At 41.7% G+C, this 22637-nt stretch overlaps 1 protein-coding gene across 2 annotated transcripts in view; it reads left to right on the top strand.

The window, feature by feature from the left end:
- Positions 1 to 10558, top strand: part of RFX4 (regulatory factor X4) — a 114315-nt gene extending 103757 nt beyond the window's left edge. For both annotated transcript variants that reach the window (XM_040345213.1, XM_040345212.1), the window contains exon 18: positions 7511 to 10558. In XM_040345213.1, coding sequence (XP_040201147.1) covers positions 7511 to 7780 — 270 coding nt within the window. In that variant the 3' untranslated portion in view covers positions 7781 to 10558. The remainder of the gene's footprint in view (positions 1 to 7510) is intronic.
- The last annotated feature ends 12079 nt before the right edge of the window (positions 10559 to 22637 follow it).

Genomic DNA, 22637 nt, shown 5'->3' with positions numbered 1-22637 from the left:
AAATAAAAAGAAATATGTTGACGCAATCAACATTAGATAGGTATCTTAACCACTTGCTTACTGGGCACATATACCCCCCTCCTGCCCAGGTGGAATTTCAGCTTCCGGCACTGCGTCGCTTTAACTGACAATTGCGCGGTTGTGCGACGTGGCTCCCAAACAAAATTGACGTCCTTTTTCCCCCTTAAATAGAGCTTTCTTTTGGTGGTATTTGATCACCTCTGCGGTTTTTATTTTTTGCGCTATAAACAAAAAAGAACGACAATTTTGAAAAAAAAATACAATATTTTTTACTTGTTGCTATAATAAATAGCCCAATTTTTTTTTCTCAGTTTAGGCCGATACGTATTCTTCTACATATTTTTGGTAAAAAAAAATCGCAATAAGCGACTGGTTTGCGCAAAAGTTATAGCGCCTACAAAATAGGGGACAGAATTATTATTATTATTATTATTTTTTTTTACTAGTAATGGCGGCGATCTGCGATTTTTATTGGGACTGCGACATTATGGCGGACACATTGGACACTTTTGACACATTTTTGGCACCATTCACATTTATACTGCAATCAATGCTATAAATATGCACTAATTACTGTATAAATGTGACTGGCATTGAAGGGGTTAACACTAGGGGGTGAGGAAGGGGTTGAATGTATTCCCTATATAGTGTTCTAACTGTGGGGGAAGGGGGGTGACTGGGGGAGGTGACCGATCTGTGTCCCTATGTACAAGAGACACAGATCGGTCTCCTCTCTCCCTGACAGGACGCTGTCATTGTGAGAGCCGGCAATGAGAAATTATCTCATATGTTTTCATATGAGATCAACTCTCATTGGCCGCACAGATCGCCTACCAAACGGCCACTGCGATTGGCCGTTCACGGCGATCTGTGATTGGCTGTGTCCAAGGGACACGGCCAGCACAGAAGTTCCCCGCTGCGCACTCGGGAGCGCGCGCGCGGGGAACGAGGAAAGGGGCGGCCGTAAAAAGACGGCATCCAAGAGAAGTTGAACCACCCTGCCGGCCGTATATATTCGTACGGCCGTCGGGAAGTGGTTAAGCATTTAAAGCCTTCATTTAGAATGAAGACAACCATCAATACATATTTTATACCTTGGTTTTAACAAAACAGTAGTAGGAAGTGGGGGTATAGCTCAGACTGTCGGCTCATGTGTGTATTAAGCTTTATTCTTCACATTCTGCTAAATAATCACCTAAATTGTTTCTGGTGAGATCCTGGGATCCTGACTTCTCACTTCCAACATCCAACAAATCTAGACTAAAGATTGTTTTTTTGATTTAGATAAACAGGTAAAGGGTTGGGATGTACTTTTTTTTATTGCCATCTGTGTCCCTAATGAAGAGATCCCCCTGCAGCTTCTGTCAGGACGGGTTGTAAAGTTTCCCCAACAGGCAAACAAAAGTGTAGTAAAGTGGATAAGGGTTAAAAATTCAGTCAATTGTCATTTATGCCTAGGCGGCTGAGATGGTGTCATAAGAAGTGTCGGCTGGTGTTTTTTTGGGGGGGCAGCAAACAATGTACCCACAACCTCCCGTAGGTTGGTCAGATGGGTCAATCGTACACCTCCTTCCCCCATGGGTTGGCTCCGCACTTACACCATCAAGTAGGCATTCCTTCCCTCCGGGCGATGGCTTCTCATGCGTCTCCTCACCACGGCCGTGCATCTCCTCCTCCTAGGTGGCCAATAGGATAGCCTGTCCTTTCACCCAATCGGGTGACGGGTCTCAGGAAACGTTTCCTGATTGGCCAGGAGAAGAATCAGTGTGACAATAGCGAATATTTATTCGCTATTGTCACACAACTGGGTGGGCTCAGGGCGCAGTGCTTTGTACCTCGAGCCCACCCATTTTGAAGCCTATTAGAGCCTCTGGCTCTAATCACATGCTTAAAAAAAAAAACATTGGAATACATGCGTCCGGTGCAGACATATTGATTATGGGGCGGACGCATGGATGGGGAGACGGCACCCGTGCGCCCCTAATAAAGGAGCCGCCACTGGTCATAAGTCTGCTACAGGCAGGATGAAGCATTTCCTCAGTCTCCTCTGCCCCACTGATCAAACTAAAAAACTGCATGTTGCAACAAATCACAGGGTAAGAGGCTGCATCAGGGCTGATTTGTGACAGACATCTATGAACACAGCCAAGCTCTGGATGCACAGCCGCGTCATTCATTCACAGAAATCTATGAAGGAATGAACTACAAGTCCAGTCTTCCATCGCAGCAGAAAGACTTCCTAATGGAATACAAGTGTTGTGATCACTGCACTTGTAGTCCATTGACACTTCCTCTAGTACAGAGGTATGAGCAGAGAGCTGGAGAGAGAGTCTGCAGGACCCTGGCATTGCCCCCATGATCCACTAAACATGGTACAATGCTTTGCAGGCTCCTATTAAATGCAAATGTTTTTACTGCAAAAAATTATTACTATTTTTTTTTATAAAGGTGACCCTAACCATAAATGCTGGTATATTTCAAATTCAGAAAAATATAATTGATCTTGTAAAAGAAAAAAAAAATATGCACTTTGCCCTATTATAAACTCTTTTCCAGCTTTTTATTTTTTCTGTATTGTAAGTGCTTTGGCACATAGTGACGTCCAAAAAGCAACATTCTTCAGAAATTGAACAGGTTCACAAATAAAAAAATATATATTGACGCAATCAACATTAGATAGGCATCTTAAAGGGTCACTAAAGGAATTTTTTTTTTTAGCTAAATAGCTTCCTTTACCTTGCTGCAGTCCTGGTTTCATGTCCTCATTGTTCGTTTTTGCTTTGATGTTGCTGTAAATCCTCTCTGTTTTGGACACTTCCTGGTTGCCTGTTTCCTGATAACCACAGTACTGGGAGATTTCTCACGGTGGTCACTAATCAAGGAGGTGTGATTACTGTGTGTAAAACGAAACTGGATTGGTGCTGAGGAGTTTTAGACAAAGTATCACTGCTCTCTATTGGCTGACTGCCCTCTAGTGGCTCTCTGTACATCAGAGAACCAGCAAACAACAGCAAAAACGAAACTACACTGCAGGCACATTATATGATTGTTTTTTTTATCAATTTTTAATCATTTTTAAAAGGAATCAGTTAACTATTATGTCTCTATGCCCTGTAAACAGTCATTTCAGCTAAAAAAATTTTTTCCTTTAGTGACCCTTTAAGTATTTAAAGCCTTCATTTAGAATGAAGCTTACAGGAAAGACAACCCTCAACACATATTTTATACATTGGTTTTAACTGGAAAGAACCAGATTCTCATATATATATATACACACACACACACACACACTGTTTTCCTTTCATTTATATTCTAAACTGAATGGGTTGTTATACAAGGTAAGGGTTTACATTTGAATTTGAAGTATACATGATTGTTTTCAAAAATAATTTTTATATATTTTTTTATTTGTTGCAAAAATTAAAAGGCTTTTGCAAATAAGCCCAAAGGGGCTTGTGTCTCTTATACCTGCCTGGAGTTCAAATGACAGTGGGTATAGGGCAGTGATGGCAAACCTTGGCACCCCAGATGTTTTGGAACTACATTTCCCATGATGCTCATGCACTCTGCAGTGTAGGTAGGTGAGCATCATGGAAGATGCAGTTCCAAAACATCTGGGGTGCCAAGGTTCGCCATCACTGGTATAGGGTCTTAAAGTGGTTGTAAACCCTCTGGGGGAAGTTACACCTACAGGTTTGCAATATCTCCTAAACCTACACGGTTTACAAAAGAATACACTGATGTCTACCGCTCAAGAGCGCTGTAGACAACGGCGCAGGCGCACTGAAAATGACGGTTTTATGAATCGATAATTCCGGCTTTGACGGCTCCCGCGCGCATGTGCGGAGTGACGTCATCGCCACTCCGGCCAATCACAGCGCCAGAGTGGCGATAATCGGAAGTAACCTTCTGGAGAAGTGTCTGCGGCCGGAGGGGGAGATGAGGGCGGTTTCGATCTAAGGTAAGTAATTCATAATGAGCTAGTATGCTAGTCATACTAGCTCAGTATGCATTTGCAGGTTTTTATTAAAAAAATATAATAATCTGGGTTTACAACCACTTTAAAAGATGACTGCTTTTAGGCTGCTTGCCTAGCCCCTAACCTAACGTATCCCAAACTCCCCTGTCCCAGATGTTAACCTGTATCTCACAGCCCGTCGCAATGTTGACCTTCTGCAACCAAAATCTTCTTGCCAGAACTGTGCAGTCAACCTTTGCTATGAGGCTGGCTCACAAGACTGGCTATGTTCGCCAGAAGTGTATGGGGATTTACTATGCAGTGACAGCCAGTTGTAAGAAGATTTTGACTGTCGGTGTCAACATTCAGGGAAGTAGGAATCTGGGACAGGACAAGTGGTGACTTAAGGTTTAGGCAGGCATGAAAAGTGCACTTTTCCCTTTAAACTACCACCACTAAAGGGTTAATGCTCCTTGTCAAAAAAAAGAATTAGCTGATCCAGAAAGCGGTCATTTCCTGTTGAGAGTAGCAAAACAAATGTCGCCTTCATCCTCCACAAAGATCACTAGAAGCCTGGCTTGTAGGACTCTAGTCCCCTTCATAAAACCGGATGTTCAGTGTGAGAGGTGACTGTGGACGCACCACGCCAGCCCCTGTGCAGATGGCTAAGTTTGTACGTTTGTAACAAGGGCTGAATAGAAAGTTCACTGGAACGTGGTGAGGCGCATGCCAGTGGTGCGGTCTTAAAACATTGTCTTTCAATAGTCTCTTCACTGTAACGGGCAGGAAAAAAAAAATAATGAGTCATTTTTCAATTAGCTGACCCAAAATGACAAAACTTTCCATCTTCCCGTCATAATAGCATTTATTATGTGGCCGAAGTGTCTGTATCATTTTTAGATTTTGTTTTGTCCTTTAAACTGGTGACCTTCACAGCTGTGACTGTGTAAGTGGAACATAGCTGGCTCTGTTTAATTCTGTATTATTCTCCTCTTCCTGCTTGTTAATATAGCAGATAACCAATCAGGCAACTCTGAAATCTTATACATTATTATTATTATACAGGATTTATATAGCGGCAGCAGTTTGCGCAGCACTTTACAATGTGAGGACAGACAGTACAGTTACAATACAATTTAATACAGGAAGAATCAGAGGACCCTGCTCATAAAGCGGAGGTCCACCCACCGCTGCAAAAATTACAAGCCAGCAGCTGCACATACTTACCTGTCCTGGAGTCTAGCAATGTCGGCGCCGCAGCTTATGTTTCCATCAGCTATCAGGTGCATGCCGCTTCCATTGCGAAGAAGGGAGCCCAGGCCGAGAACCCTACTGCACATGCGCGAAGCTCCGCTCCTCTCTCCTACTGGCCTGGCGGTCGGGGAGGGTGCCCGGGCAGTGACATCAATACTGAGGATCCCAGAAGTGGGAACAATATACCTATGAAAGATCGGTATCCTTTCCCCCCACTTTTGGGTGGAACTCCACTTTAACATTATGTAAGGATAGCATCCGAGCATCCTCCTCCTTGATGGCCTTCCGAAAAGGCTTGAAAACACTGCTTTTTTCACAAGCCTACGGATAGACACTTGGCCATCCAACTCTTAGCAGGAGGCTGCCTTAATCCCAGGCTGCGGTCCATGGTCAGGGAGTAGGGATAGGCTTTTTGTGTCCTGCCCCCTCCCCTCCCTTCTTTCTATACTTTTGTTTACTTCTTGCTTGTTCCCCTCTCTTACTTAGATGTCTTAGTTTCTTCTTTTTGCTCCTGGGAACTGGAAACCCCTAGCTTGTTGGTAAGCGCTTAGACGTGAGTTTCACAACTCGCATTCGGCGCTCTATAAGCATTTATTCCAATTCAATATTTAACGGTTTGGTTTATCCAAGGGTTTTAATTCAGTTTAGAGTAGATTTTTGTAGGTTAAATTACCCCCATTATCTCATATTCAGGTCCACAGATCTTTAGTCATTATGATAGAATCTTACTTTTTGGCTGTATTTCATTTAAACACTGTATTGTAGTTGTACTGTCCCTCCACTACACTGTAAAGCGATACGTAAACTGGTTCACACTGCGGCGGCACGACTTCGGGGGCGACTCTGCAAGTCGTCCTGAAGACGACTTCAGAGGCGATTAGCAAAATGACTTCTGTATAGAAGTCAATGCAAATCGCCCCGAGCCGCCCCCGAAGTCGTACAAGAACCTTTTTCTAAGTCGGAGCGACTTGCGTCGCTCCTATTAGAACGGTTTTATTGCATAGAATGGGACACAACTCGTCAGGCGGCTGAGCCGTCTGACGAGTCGCCCCAGTGTTTTTCCCGGCTCTTAGCACTTTATAAATCCTGTATTATAATAATTACAATTTACATATTTAAACTGATTCTGTGATAAAGGGAACCAACAGGGACTGCAGCAAGTTTCAACTTCATTGCTCACCAAGTTGATACTCCAACACTGGTTCTACAATAGATAGGTGATTTAATGTTTACTCAAAGTTTTATCCTTTGATGAGCCCTGATGAAGGGGGAATAGTGTTGTCCCTGAAACATGTTGGCTGTTTTATATGATTTTTTTTTTACCAACAATTAAAATTATCTTGGGCTCTTTTATCCGGTTTTGATCTGGTGCTCCTTTATTTCCCTGTATTTCTATGGTTTCAGCTACTGTTGGGTGCCTATCCAGGGCAGTTTTGCTGTATGGGCGCTACCTCACCAGATCTATTGAGCTTGTTTGTATTTCAAAAGTCATTTTTAAAAACGAAAGCTTTCATCAAAATAATACCTGATGTTGGTACTGTGAACGTCCTTATTCAGGTTCTTCCTGTAATAACGCCACAATGCTCTGTCCCGGTCTTTTACAAGTGTGCTCCTGGGTGGTCACCCTGTCATATAGGCTTCTGATAGAGACTACAATTAAAGGGTGCCTCCACTTTCCACAAAATAGCAAATAAAATAAAAAATAATATAGCATATATAATTGTGATACAAGTCATATTGTAATTGAATGTTATTAAAAATTACCTTTACTTTTCAATCTGCAGATCTGTAAAATGCAATGCAATATGGCTACCTGGAGGTGTTCTGTACACAGAATGTATACAGAACGCCCCCCAGAAACATTTCCTCCTTGTGTGATTGGCTCACTGATTTACTCAGATTTTTCCGGTGGTAAAAAGTCAGCCGGGAAAACCGCCATGAGAGCTTTGGCCGGGAATCCTGGCCGTGTGTATGTCTCACCGCAGTGTTTCCTATAGGAAAATTGTCGGGAAAAAGACCACCGGAAATCCCGGCAGGAAAAAAGAAAACATGTTCTAATTTTTCCCGCTGGGATTCCCGGCGATTTTCCTGTCGGAAAAACTGCCGTGGAGCATTCACACGGCCAGTTTTCCCGGCCAAAAGCTGTCATGGCAGTTTTCCCAACGAGAAAAATGGTCGTGTGTACGAGGCATTACAGTGTTTTAGTAAAGGAAATAGTTAGTTATGGCCTAAATGTACTTTTAACATCCTTGTATTAACACTTTTTTTTTCTTGCAGTACCCATTTAACAGCCAGACACGTATGGATCCCTGTCTGATGAGCAGCACTCCCCGACTTCATCCAAGTCAAGTGGCACCACGCTGGCCAGATGTGGCATCAGGCAACAGCTGCTATACCTCCCCTTCCATGCACTCTGGCAGATATGGGAGCTCTACCGACATGTACACATCCTTGGCTACACGAAGGAACTCAGACTATGATCACATGCAGCATTTTCCTGGCTTTGCATATATAAATGGGGAGGCAAGCACAGGCTGGGCCAAGTGAAGCATGTGCTGAAGACTTTTCAGAACTTCTAAGACTATTTCTAAAATTATAAGAACCTGATTATAAAAAGGGCATAGTTTAAAAAAACAGACATGTACAGTGAATAAATGTCCTTGTAGTAAATGAGAATTTATTGCTACTGTAGAGCACTATATGGGACCAAATGGTGCCTTTCAAATGTTAATGAGTTATTTCTGTTTATGTGATCCCAGTTCCAGATAAATAATTATGTTCCATTTTGGATGTTAACAATATCGTTGGAAGCAGGGGAAAGAAGAATTGTACTTGCTGCCAAAAGCAACCCATCAGCATTTCCATTTTATAGTTCTAAAGCAACATGGGGGAACAAAAGGGTAGAATCTGATTGGTTGTGATAAGTAGCATTAATTATTCCCTTTTCAGACAATTTTGAGCATGAGTCCCCTCTATAATTAGAGGTCCTAAAATGCTTATTTTCATGTTTAAACCTGGATTGGAAAATCTTAATGATTTTTATGGTCAACGCCTTTACTTTCCCTTTTTTATTAGGTCCTCTTCATGTTCATGAACAAATGGCACCTTAACGCATCTAGGTAGTCCACTGCACTTGTGTTATAGTACACCACAATACATACAAAGTCTTTGTGGTCACTAAGCAATGGTTTCTTATGCTCCTTAGAAAGTAGATGGTTCTTTTACTACTGAGCTACAGTGGGAATGTTGGTTAAAGCAGGAATAAGGCCTTGTTTACATCCCACAATTTGAGATTGTGGGCAGAATCATACCCGTGATCCCCAGTCACGTGGAGCTTGCTGTACAACGCACGTTTGGGTACCAGTATCACTTTAATGGCACCCCAAATAGGACTGCCCATTCAAGTGGTTGGCTGGCCCTATGTGACATGCAAAAGTGTGTTCAGAATGCTCCAAAAAAAATCTTGTTTCCGCTACGCAAAAGTGTGAATGCAGCCTAAAAGTTACACTGGATGATGCCTGCCAGTGGATATGAACAAAGTTCAGTGTTACTAAAAAAAGGAGCAGACAAAATCTGGAGCATGGCAACCAATCAGCTTTTATCTTCAGCTTATTCAGTAAGCCAATTGGTTGCCATGCACAGCTGCTCCAGATTCTGTCTGCTCCAGTCTTACGGTTCGTACACACTACTATTTTTTTTGTTCAATCCAGTGGGAACCACTGTACAAACTATGCAATGTTAGTACAGTGATTCACCCTGCTGTTCTATTATGTTCTGACGGTGGACTGCCCCCCGCTAGAACACTCCGGTAGACCTTTTTCAGTCATGCTGAATGGCTGGCTCCTGTCAGACCGGCTGCAGCACATATGGGCCAAATGTTAAACCAGCCAATGCCGCATGATGTTTTCCCAGCTAGACTAAGGCCTAAGGAATCTGTATTCCCAACCTAAAGAGCAGTTATCAGGAGTAGCCAGACTTTGAAGCATTATTTCATTACCCCTTCTTTAAACCATCATTGAGTTAAATATTTTCAAAACAGAGTAGGTCAAGCTAATAATAAAACTCAAAAAGTTGAAATGTTGGCCCAGGTATTTAAAGATCTAACACCAATTACACTGCTTTTAGATTATGTTAATCTCCCCAATAAGTTTAGTATTGCATTTTGAGAAGTTCCAAAAGCAAAATTATCAACCAGTGACCAGTATTGAAGATGGCCATAAACATTAGATGTCCATAGAATGATGTGTAAGGGCCTGTGTTGATGGGCTTTTGTTCACTTCAGATGGATTTTGCATTCCCATACAAGTCTATAGGAATGCAAAACCCATCTGAAAAAGGTCAAATGCCGGTCAGAAAGAGGTCAACTGCAAGTCTTATGCCTAGTGAATTCTGAATTATCTCTGAAGCGTTTCAAACTGATGCCTAAGCCGATCAACACAGGACCTAAATTCTGGTTGGTCTTGATGCATACAAGGCCAAAGCAGACTCCCCGAAGCTACCGGCATTATAAGAAAAGGTTACTGCAAATTTTTTGAAAACCTATTGTTTCCTGGTGCCTAACAGATATCCATGCATGTTTGGAGGATACATGTATGTACAACAGTATGTTTATGTAACAATAATGTTTAAGTGATGACAAAAAGATCTTCTGCTATGTTTTTAAGGTGGCCAGTTTGAGGCCATCTCCATATGTGCAATACACATTTATTGTTACATGTATTTTCCATCTTGGCAGATCCTATATACCCCACTACTGCTATTCTATGGCAGCCAAAGACTGTCAGAGTGAATGTGTCCTCCTTGAACAATTACAATGTTGGACATAAGATTATAAAAGGTACTGACTGTAAGTGTTATACTTAATTAAAGCCCTACTTGTGCTGTTTCTTTGTGATTTAGTGGTGGGTGCAAAAAACTGCGCCACCTCTAGATACATTGAGCAAGTGTAGCAGTGTCAGTAGGAATGCCAGCTATATCTGCTCCATTGTCTTGGTAGTTATATCTGAAAAAATTATATTGTATTGCCAGCTGATAACACAAACAAAATGTCATAGACTAAAAGATAAATAAATGCCACAAATGCCCAAGCCCCTTTATTGATATAGAAGAGGGGCTACAGCATTTTAATTATATATTTATTTTTTTACAATTATCTATTTCGGACATCCATAACAGTATATTGTCTATTAGATATTTCTAACTCCGAAAGTTGAATGATAAAATCCTATTTTGATTCAGCATAATATAGCAAATAAGGCAATCTGAATATAATCAAGACCTGCTGTTTTAACATTGGTGTTCTACCACAATTAAAAAAAAAAAAAAGGCTACAATTTGGTGGCAGCTTGCAAAAATCCAGTTTAGTATCATTCTGCCATGTTAGTTTATGGAGTTAATGTCAATATTTTTCTAAATACAGCGACACTGTAGTCTAGATATTATTCTGTATAGTCCTCATTCATAGGATTCTTAAATGAGAACTACCAAATGAGTCAAACTTCCAACCCAGAATTTGAGATTCCAAATTTGTTTGGTGGCCCAGCAGCACAGCTTTTAATGTGTCTTAAATAAAGATCTACATTTCTATTTATGCACTGACTGCAAATCATGAGAAATGCAGGCTTGTTGGCATATTGGGAGCCATATGTAATGTTCACTTCCTTCTAAACCTTTTTTCTTTTATTATGCCAGTAAATGCCTTTTTCCAAGGGTAGTAACGTGGGTTAATTTACTAAAACTGGAGCGTGCAAAATCTGATGCGACTCTGCATAGAAACCAATCAGCTTCCAGGTTTTATTGTCAAAGCTTAATTGAACAAGCTGAAGTTAGAAGTTAATTGACTACCATGCACAGCTGCACCAGATTTGGCACTCTCAAGTTTTAGTAAATCAACCTCACAGTTAGAACAAACCGCTGCATTTTCTAAACAATTAGCCGTTGTGGACAGAAATATCACGTCAGGTAGGGTTTCAGGTTGAACTCAAATTTTGTGAAAAACATATTGCTGTTTTGTAATTTAGTCCAGTATAAAAAAATAAAAAAAAAGGAGTTGACATGTAGCCCGCTATACCCAAACAGTTCAGTTGTCACTTTTTGATTTGGAAAAGAATAAGCCCCTCAGGTGTGCGACCCAAGCAAATATGGAATATAAGGGCTCATTTCCTTTAGGCTGTAGATGCTCATGTTTTAATTGATAAACATATATAATGAGGTGGTTCTCCTCATATTATAGGAACAAAAAATATTATAGCTTAAGAAACATTCTTTACTGGAAACTTGTACACACTGACCTGGATAATGTATGCAGATGAAAGATTTTGACTTCACTTTGGCATTCTTATCTGCATGCTTCCTCCAGGTCAGTAACTGAAAATGCATTGAGGGTTGAGGCAGATGGGCAACAAGTATTCCAACATTATTTATTCTGTCCTTTAGGCTGGGTTCACACTATTGCGAATTGCATCTGGGTTTCCCCACATTCCAATTCACATGCCAGGTGATTGTGACTGGCTTTCTAAAGAGCCGGCTCACACATCTTTGGAGCGGCTCCGTTGCAAATTGCACAGGAGTCCTGTGCGTCTTCTGGTCCATTTCAGGTCTAAATTCAGCCAAGAATCGGACCTGAAACGATTAACGGGGACGCACCGGACCCCTGCTCTGAGTCGCTCCGTGCTGCAGTGTGAACCCAGCCTTGAGGTAAAAATGGCAAAAACATTGGAAATCAAACTACATCTTGACTTTTCCTGTAAAAGTCATGCTTGACCTTACTCTTTTCTACCTCCTGAGACACTCTGTTTCTCAGTGATGTTGTCATTACCTTAGAGGAATTTTGACTAGTGTATGGCCAGCTTAGTGAAGAGTCTATTTGCCTTTAGTAAATCCACCCCCATGTTTAATATTACACCCATATTTGAGGTGAACATGAAAAATAGCCACATACCCTATCCACAAAACCTCACTTCCCATTCCCCCTACCCAAATCACTGGGTGCATCTTCCAGGGGGAATCCTGTTATTTTTTTCATTTAGTGCAATGGTTCACCCTCCCAGCCATGTCTTTTGGCATAGTTGTTACAGACATGAGGCTGGGTGTAAACATTGATAGAGTGTCTACATTGCACCTGCAGCACACTGATGGAGGGTGCAATGGTCTAATGTTGCTGCATTTACAACTTTTTTTTCAAAAGGTGGACTTGGCCTTTAACTTGGGGCGTTTACAAATGTTACTGCTGTATATGTTATTTTATGGTCCATTTGAGTTTCATAGGTTTGTGACAGGTTTGCTTTAGTTATTATATATAATCATTATTATTATTTTTTGTATAGGCATGGTTTGAACCCCCCCCCCCCCCCCGTCTGGATATTTATAGCTCTTTGTCCTGTTCAGAAGCTACCTTTACTTCCTCCTCTATAGATGCAATGGGAAATAATAGGGAATCTAACCAAAGGATAATTTACTCGCACCTCTCTGGTGACAGCTCTAAAATTTTGGCCTTCCCCTTTTTTTTGTCTCAGTGAGAATGATCACCAGGACAAGTTAACAGTTAAAGTGGATGTAAACCCGATTCATAAAATTTGAGCTGGGCACATATATCTGTAGTGTTTTCTTATCTCTCTTCAAAGCACTAAGTTTTTCATGACTTTCTGCTGCTCCGTTCTTCTGTTATCAACATGATAACTTCTGACAAGTTCTCAGACGTGATAAAAACAGGCTGAATTTTGTGTCAGGGTGGATGCTATAAATAGATTAGCAGAAAGCTGCTCTACACACAGGACAGCTCTGAGGCTCCATTCACATTGTAACGCCGCGTACGCGTACGCGGCGTATTTTGCCGCGATAAGTTTACTTTTACATTGATGTCTATGGCCGAACGCCAATGCCGCCTGAAAAAAAGGGTCCGGGACTTGTTTTCAGGCGGCAGGCGTACGGCGTTTATGAGATGTGAACCATCTCATAGACATCAATGGAAATTCTCCCCTCCAGCGGCACGAGCGTCGCGCTTCAGGTGTTTTGTCGTCTAGGTGTGAATGCAGCCTTAAAGTCTCTGCCTATCTGGAGGGGGGCATGCGCCTTTCCTCTGATCAGATGTCTCCCAGTGTAATCCAACACTACACTGCTACTGCTGAATGAGGAAGTGAAAATTCTAACACAATGTGAACTTTCTAAACAGTATATAAGGCTGAAACCACAGATATACATGTAAAACAGATGTAGGAGGACTTGTTTCATCCCTATGTATCATCTGAGGCTATTAATTCCACTGGCTATATCTGAGGGTTAAGACCCTTTCACACTGGGGTGGTTTTCAGGAACTTTAGCGCTGGAAATAGCCTCTGCTAATCACCTGAAAACTGCCTCCCATTCATTCAAGTGTGACTTTTCACACTGGGGCAGAGCGCTTGCGGGACGTTCTGAAAAGTCCTGCAAGCAGCATCTTTGAGGCAGGTTGGGAGCACTGTATTTAGTGCTCCCAAAACACCCTGCCTATTGGCGTAACACAGGAGTTTTTAACCCTTGTTTGGGGTTAAAAGTGCCCCGCTAGCGGACAAAAAGCACTTCTTAAACAGCGGTAGAGTGCCTCTAAAACGAGCTGCGCTTTACCGCCAACATGGCCCCAGTGTGAAAGGGGTTTTACATCCAGCACGAACACAGTTCACAATATAAAACTAACCATGGGTCTATACCTCTTTTCAAAACAAAGTTTGCCTTTAGATACAATTTTAAGTGTACCCGTCACAGACCTCGGAAACATGAGGATAGATGCAAGTACATCACTGGTTGATGCTTCCTTGTTACCTAATCTTGCAAAATGAATCTAAATAATTTGTGGAAGTTTTGTGGTTAATAAACAGAGCCAGATAGAAATTCACATGACAAAAATGATCAATACTTATTGTGAATAAATGAATATATTGGCAATTGTATTGTGTAGGGATAATTAAAAAAGCAGATTTAATGTTTCCTTGACGCCCATTTAAAATTCAAGTTGTTGCTCATGTTAATTTTCCAAATTCAGCAGAAAAAAAAAAATGTATATATTGTAATTTGCACACATGACAAATCTGTATATCACTAACGTTCACAATGATATACTTGTTGGCAAACAAAGTTGTGCCTTGCAGAAACTGCAATTTAACACAGTTGTATAAACTTTGTAATGTACTTTGTCTTAGACATTTCTGTGTCTAATCTGTAGTATTGTGAATTATTTTTTTTATTATTAGAACAAATTAACATGAATGTATTCCATATTTTAAAGAAACGCACTGAGGAAATAAAGCAGACTTATTACCCTATGGGTAAGACATTAATAAATGGTTTATATAACATCTGAGCAATTATGTGTAGATAATATATTTCCTAGCAGCCAGTGTGGTAACTGTGCGCGTTACAAGTGAAAAAAAAACAAAACAAAAAAAAAAACCAACATATTATTTGTACTGTTGTGAAGCGAGTATTCACGTCAATAAACAGTTTATTGGAAATATATATTTATGGTGGTTATTATTCTTGAAAGTTCAGATATTGCTATCATTAATGTAGAACTAAAAGGCATTTTTTTCTTTATTTTGGATAGGGTACTGGAAGGCTATAATATGATACACTCTCCTGACCCCTGCGCTCTGTACAGTACACCCTCCTGACTTCTGCGCTCTGTGCAGTACACCCTCCTGACCCCTGCATCACACACACTCCTGACCCCTGCATTCTGTGCATTACACACTCCTGCCCCTGCATTCTGTGCATTACAGAATGGCAGAGGTACATTTTTAACTCCTTAATCAATGGTATTATACACCAGTAAAATTGCATGTAATGTTCTCGTCAAATTCACCCCTGTGTTGGAGGGACTGCGGAGACCGAGCTACACATGGTCATATATGGTGGTTTTGCCCTAAGATCCTTCCATTTTGGGAGAAACTGGCAAAGTTGATCTCTTTAATACAGGGAGGAGTAATTAGAACTGAACCACAGACTTTTCTATCTCACTGTTCGAATCAAACGCCTATTAAACCCAGGTAAATCTGTGATTACAGTATACTGGGGAAAGTGGTCTGTTCCTACTATCCCGCAGTCTATGAGCTCCGTCTAATCAAAGAACTAACATGTAGGAACAAAGGGCTAACCAGAAAATCTCTTAAGACATGGGCAAAATGGTTTGAATTTAAGACTACTATGCTATACTATGAAATTTATCTATACTATAATTTATCTATACTATAATTTTCGATCCAAGTGAATAGTGTGTCAGAGTACCACAAATCAGTTAACTTTGACAGTTTTATTTACTTGTTACAGGTTCTCCCATTTCCTTTCCTTACTCTTTTCCGCTTCCCATATTTCTCTTTTTTCATGGATTTTTTTCTTCTTTCCCCCTCTCTATGTTTTTCTTTCTCCGCTATTCCCTCCCGCTTCCCTTTATTTCCCTTGAAGGGGAGAGGATGGGAATTAGAAAATTAAAAAATATGGTGTGCGTTTAAAGTCAATGTAAACTATACTTAGGATTACAACTGGTTGAAGTTTAAACTACACCCGTTATAGGGAACAATTTTTGTTTGTAATAAGAATATAGGATTTATTGGCTGTTCTGATGTTATCAATACGACTTAAAATAGAAAAACAATACAATATAGTGTATCTAAAATAGCAATAAACAAATTAAACAAAAAGCTCTTTATTTTAATTTCCTGCGGGATGGAGGTACGGTCCCTCTCGGTGAAAATAAGGCTCATATCAGTATTATTCCTAAACCCAACAGGGACCCTACTGACGTTCGTAATTACCGCCCAATTTCGCTAATAAATTGTGATTTAAAGATCCTAACAAAACTTTTAGCCTCTCACCTTAATACCTTTTTAGCGCATTATATTGGAATTTATAGGAGGACGTCAGACACTGGATCGAATAATAGATCCATAACTTTGATCTCAGCGGCGCCTTCCAATTGGGATGCTCCACTGGCTCGGGTACTCTTGCTCCTTTCACTGGACCTTAATAAGTCCTTTGATAGTCTAAATTGGAACTATCTTTTTATTACTCTAGAGACCCTAGGGTTCGGCCCTTCGTTCCTTTCCCTGCTGAAGACATTATATAGCACCCCAGTAGCCCAAGTCTCGATTAGAGGCCATAAATCATCACCATTCCCTGTTAAGCGTGGCACAAGGCAGGGATGCCCACTATCTCCTTTGCTTTTTGCATTGGCAATAGAATCCCTAGCTATGGTGATTCGTTCCCACCCCAAAATGTATGGAATTCATTGTGGACCATACATGAACATAAATGTGCATGATTTTCTGATGATGTCCTTATGTACATCACTAACCCCCAAGTAACTTTGTCTAATTTGCTGTCCTTATTAGATAATTTCTCACAACTCTCTGAATTCTCTAAAAACAATAACATTTAACATCTCACTACCCCCTGCTATAATACAGACTCTTCAAAATACCTATAGCTTTCAGTGGACTCATCATTCCCTCCCATACTTAGGGGTCTGGTTAACATCCTCTATTGACACTGTTTATAAGGCAAATTACCCCCCATTGTTTAAAAAAATTAGGCAGGATCTTCATTGCTGGGCAGATTATCCCCTCTCATAGTTTGGCAGAGTCAACTCAATAAGAATTACATTCCTACCTAGACTGCTTTACTATTTTAAAAATCCACCAGTGGCAGTCCTGAGGGGGGACATACAATGTCTGCAAGCTGAAGTCCTGCGCTTTGTGTGGGGTGACAGGAGGCCTCGGATACAAAAACGAACACTTATTACACCTAAGCCTATGGGTGGGCTTGGTCTCCCCAATCTACAGGCTTATTTCCAAGCAGCCCAGATAGCTTACACCACTGCTAAAGGCTCAATCCCCCTATGGATTTCCATTGAAGCACTCTCCTGCCATCCCTTTGCTATAGGATCCTTAATGTGGCTTCCTAGTGGTTTACACCCACCTATATTAGGCCCCACTTTATCACATTCTTTAGCAATCTGGGACAGAACACTCCACCGCAGCCCCTTATCATCCCCACATACACCACTAACTCCCATCTTTTGTAACCTGGAGTTTCCACCTGGCTTGACTCCACGACTGTTCCAATGGTGGCTTAATAAGGGGTTACTAAGAATTGGCAATTTCCTTAATGGAGATCAGATATACACTATGCAGTATTTTAAAGACACATTTCTAATGCCTCCCAGTGAAATATTCCTAAACAACCAAATCGTATCCTTCGCCAGATCTAAACTTTTTTTTACGGGTGGGACCCCTTACACTCACCACATTTGAATTGTCATGCCAAGCCAAGCCAGAGGCTTACAAAGGGGGGGGATATCTGCGATCTACCCTTACTGAGCTGGATTTGAAACTTGCAGTGGGAGAGGGACTTGAACCTTACCTTTGATTTGACTGAGTGGCAAGACATTGCTTATAAGCTATCCAAAATTTCCATCAATACCACCCTTATAGAGGCCAACTACAAAACGCTCCTGCGTTGGTACTTGGTTCCAACTAGGGTAGCTAAAATGCATCCTTCTACCTCACCGAATTGCTTCTGACGATGCAGACAGTTGGGGATGATGCTCCATATTTGGTGGCAATGTCCCCTTGTAACTAGGTTCTGGATTAGGATTTTCAACTTTATAAATTCAGTAACGGGTGTAAACATTTGCAGATCCCCAGTAGTCGCTCTTTTCCACAAACTACCTGACAAAATAATCAGTAAAGTTGATTACTTATATTTTGCTAGCAGCGAGAATTACGATTGCTAGGCATTGGAGACAGTCGATAATCCCTCTTGACCAGGTTAAAAGTAAACTCAACTGGATCATGATTAATGATAAACTTACCTATATACTTTGTAATAACACCAAGAAATTTAATAAGGTGTGGGACCTATGGATCTATTATCTCGACTCCGTAGGAAACTCCAGATGGACCCTTCCTTTCTTTATCTCCTTTATCTCTCTCTCTCTTTTTTTCCTCTCTTCTCTCCTCTTTTCCCCTTTGCTCTCTTACTTTCTTCTTCTTTTGGTATTTATCTGAACAATACAATATGGGGCCTCACGCAGTAGTGAAAGAAATGTGGTCGCAATGGGGGCCAAATACGCCCCCAGCCTGGCTAACCTTTTTATGGCCAAGTGGGAGGAGGACGTCGTCTATGCTTGCCAGAGACCTGAGATAGTGCTTTGGGCTAGATACATTGACGACGTCCTGCTCCTATGGGATGGCAGCGAACCTGACCTTAGGGAGTTCATGTTGGGGTTAAACAACAACACCAGACATATTGTGTTCGGGTTTGAGGCTAGCAGAGAAGAAATCAACTTTCTAGATCTCAAAATTCTCATTAAAGATGACAAGTTTGTAACCACCACCTACTTTAAATCCACTGATAGGAATTCCTACATTCCATTAGACAGCTGTCATCTACCGGCCTGGTTGAAAGCGGTCCCTCAGGGACAGTTCACACGCCTAAGACGCAACTGTATGGATGTTAAATCCTTTGAAAGCCAAGCCCTGACACTTTCTTTTTTTCCACAAGAAAAAGCCCTGACACTTTCTAACCGATTCATCGAGAAGGGTTATAATAGCACTTCCTTGTCCCAGCTAATCGATAAAACCAAAGCTGTGGAAAGGGAGCATCTTTTGAGCAACCAGATCAAGGCAGATAGGGGAGACAGGTTTGCCATACCTTTTGTTACCACCTTTTCTGTTCAATATCACAAAATTAAAAAGCTGATTCAAAAGCACTGGCACATTTTAACCACAGATCATGTCTTGGCCCCTATCCTGCCAGAGAGACCGAGTATTGTTTTTAAGGGGGCTTCTACATTGGGCAGCCAAATAGCCCCTAGTGTCCAAGCCCCCACTAGGGGATCCAGATCTTTTCTACAAAACCTGACTGGTTACTTCAAATGCAGAAGGTGTCAAATTTGCTCATTGAATAGTTGCCACGATAGAAAAATATGCTCCTTCCAATCTACTAAGACTGGTCGAACATACGTCACCATACGTACTCCTTTGGTCGAGCCATTCATCACCTGCTTGACCAAAGGAGTAGTATATCATATCCAGTGCCCTTGCGACCTCCAATATGTTGGGAGGACCAAAAGGGCACTGAGGGTAAGATTGAATGAGCATATTGCTAGGATCAGAAGGGGGTTTGATAAGCATTCAGTGTCACGACATTATGACCTAGTACACAACAGGGATCCCTCCAATACCCTTTTTGTGGGGATAGATAAATATCAACCTCACTGGAGGGGTAGTTTGATGGTTTGCAAGATCTCCAAGTAAGATATCCAAGCTTGGATATATCGCCTCAAAACATACACGCCACACGGGTTGAATATAGACACCGACACCAATGCCTTTATCGACAACTCTTAAAGGGTATGATCAGATGTCTTCTGCCTCAGTGGAGTGACATCTAACAGTTTTTGGTAACTTTGGACACATAGGGGCAGATCCACAGAGCAAGTATGCAAGTGTACTTTCAAATTACCCGCGTCGTATCGTAGTTTTGAATCCTCAAAACAAGATACGATGGCATCTGGGTTAGATCCGACAGGTGTACGTCTTCGTACGCCTTCGGATCTAAGATGCAATTCTTCGGCGTCTGCTGGGTGGCATTCACGTTGTTTTCCGCGTCGGGTATGCAAATTAGGTATTTCCGACGATCCACGAACGTATGAGCGGCCGTCGCATTTTTTTACGGCGTCTCTAGTCGGCTTTTTTCGGCGTATAGTTAAAGCTGGTATTTCGTCGCGTATAGTTAGACTTGCTATGTTAAGTATGGCCGTCGTTCCCGCGTTTAATTAATTTTTTTTTTTTGTGTAAGTCGTCCGTGAATCGGGATTAACGTAATTCACGTCTATGTTAAAAAAAATGACGTCCTTGCGACGTCATTTAGCGCAATGCACTGTGGGAAATTTAGGGATGGCGCATGCGCAGTTCATTCGGCGTGGGTACGCGCTTCATTTAAATGAAACACGCCCCCTAATCGCCGATTTGAATTCCGCGCCCTTACGCCGCCAGAGATAGACTACGCCGCCGTAACTTATGGCGCAAAATCTTTAAGGATTCGAACTTAAGCCGGGTAAGTTACGGCGGCGTAGCGTATCTCTGATACACTGCGCGGGTGCAGATCTCTGTGTATCTGCCCCATAGTATGGAGATCTACCAACCATCATTGAGATCGTTGGGACATTGAGAATGTTGGGACCCTTTGTTTATCCATACTTTTTGTGCTGAATGTATTGCATTATTCATCAATACGTTTTTCTTGGCTGATGTAACTTGTAATGTGCAATTTTAATCTCATTTTTACATGTATATGTTTTACTGGTTTATTATCCATTTTAACATACGTTTTCATTTTCATGTCTCCTGTGGACACAGCATATTTGTGTATCTTGTGTCTTTGGAGTCCTTTTTTGCTATCTCCATTTGACACCAGTATATTGTTTTAGCCCCTGACGTGGTGGGCTTGAGACCAGGGATGCAACACTCGGGTGTCATAATCGGGGTTGCACCTTGGCCTCACACTGCCCGTATGGGGTCGTTTAAATGTTAGTTTTGTATAATGTCCATTTTAATATATTTGTTTGATTTCAACACAGAGCATTGCCTGTTCAGTCACTGTGGGCCCGCTCTGTGTTGTATCATTTCCATAGCGCCACTTAGTCCGGCACGCCCACCCGGTCGAATCGGATGGGTGATTGGAGATCAGAAGTAAGGCTTGGTTTCCTCTGCTTCCGTTCTGTGCGTGCGCTCCAGCGGCGTGCCCAATTACATAGCGAGGCTTGGTCCTCGCGATGACGTGGCGTGCTCTTATACGCCCCAACATCGAGGCTTGGTTCCTCACAGTGACGCCGTGGGCGCGCGCACAACGGCAGTGACGCTGAGGGCAGGCGTTTTTCTTTTGGTATATGTTCAGGGGGTGATGCAGTGGCCGCCCGTGCCCTTTGATAGTGATTTCTCACGAAACTAGTCAGGGCGGATCGAGCGGCACACTGGCATCACCCCCTATACTGCTCCATGATCCCTACTATGACGGGTTTATCTGCATGTAACCGGCCGGTAGTGCAGATTTAAGGTAAAAATGTGGAGTTGCGCTAAACCATGATGAATATGCCTTGGTAGGTCATATTAAAAAATAAAGGAACCAAATAAATGAATAAAGAGTCCACAAAGTGACAAAAAATGTGAATAAATATAAATAAAGTCCAACAATCAATCAAGTCTGTGTAGTAGCGCACCACTACACAGGTGAAACAGGATCTGGAATCGTGGCTCACTGATAATGCTGACCCTTACCGAAATGTAGGATCCTAATGGATCAATACGAGCAAGAAGCCAAACACCTGGGCCCCACAGGAGATCAGAATCTTGATGTAATTGTCCCAGGAGTCCAACAGCAGAGCGACCAGAAAAAACAACAAAACTAAAATAGTGTGATACTGTATGATGGTGAATATAAAACACAGGACATCCCCCAGTGACTGGCAATGAACAGTGTGATGTGAAAACCACCACCTATACACACACTGACCCTTACCAGAGCCCTGGATCCCTTAGGATCAGATATAGCAGAGGGGATGTAGGCAACACAGAACAGTGGATCTTCTCACAGACGTGGTCCTCAGATACACCAAGCAGTCAGATGGTCATGGGGAAGAAAGCTCACAATAGCATGATACCGTTTAAAAGATTTAATAAAAAGAAAGTAGCACACTTACAATGTGGTAGATAAAACACAGCATGTAGTAAAAAAGCCGGCCGGTAACAGAACAGATTCGTCCTCAGTTTGCGGTGACGTCAGCACGTCTCCTCCCGACATTTCGTCGAAGATAGACTTGATCACGGGGTATGAGGAGGTGTCCTGCGTCACCGCATAAAAACACACAAGGGGCGGGGACAGCAAAAGACACATGTCTCAAGCGACCACATATCCGCCATCTTAACTCTGGGAAAGAGTAAGGGAAAGCTGTCCATGGCATAGAGACACAGCACAGAAGTCCTGAAAATCTCAATGGCAAACAGCTACACAATAACATAAGTAAATACTTATTAAAAACAGCCGCATAACAGCCGTAACTTTAGGAAGGGTAAAGACAGGCTGCAGGTGTAATAAATACAGTGCATGAGTGCTGGAAGATTTAATCGCTAAGCAACCACCACAGCGACTATTGATTAGCATATTAATGGAGATATAAACAATGTAAAAAATGGGAAATGAACGGGATAAAAACTTTACATAAAAAAGAAGGCTGATATCGGGCGCCTGAGACATGTGCATATATAAACAATAGTCGTTTATAACTTATCGTGAGGAAGCTAGACAATACCCAAATATACAAACATATACTACGCATACACATATAACATGAAGAGATGTGTATAAGCAACGC

Source organism: Rana temporaria, chromosome 3, assembly GCF_905171775.1.
Source record: "Rana temporaria chromosome 3, aRanTem1.1, whole genome shotgun sequence".
In the NCBI taxonomy this organism is placed as follows: domain Eukaryota; kingdom Metazoa; phylum Chordata; class Amphibia; order Anura; family Ranidae; genus Rana; species Rana temporaria.
Note: the sequence above shows the minus strand (reverse complement) of the source record. Positions and strands in the feature narration are given on the sequence as shown.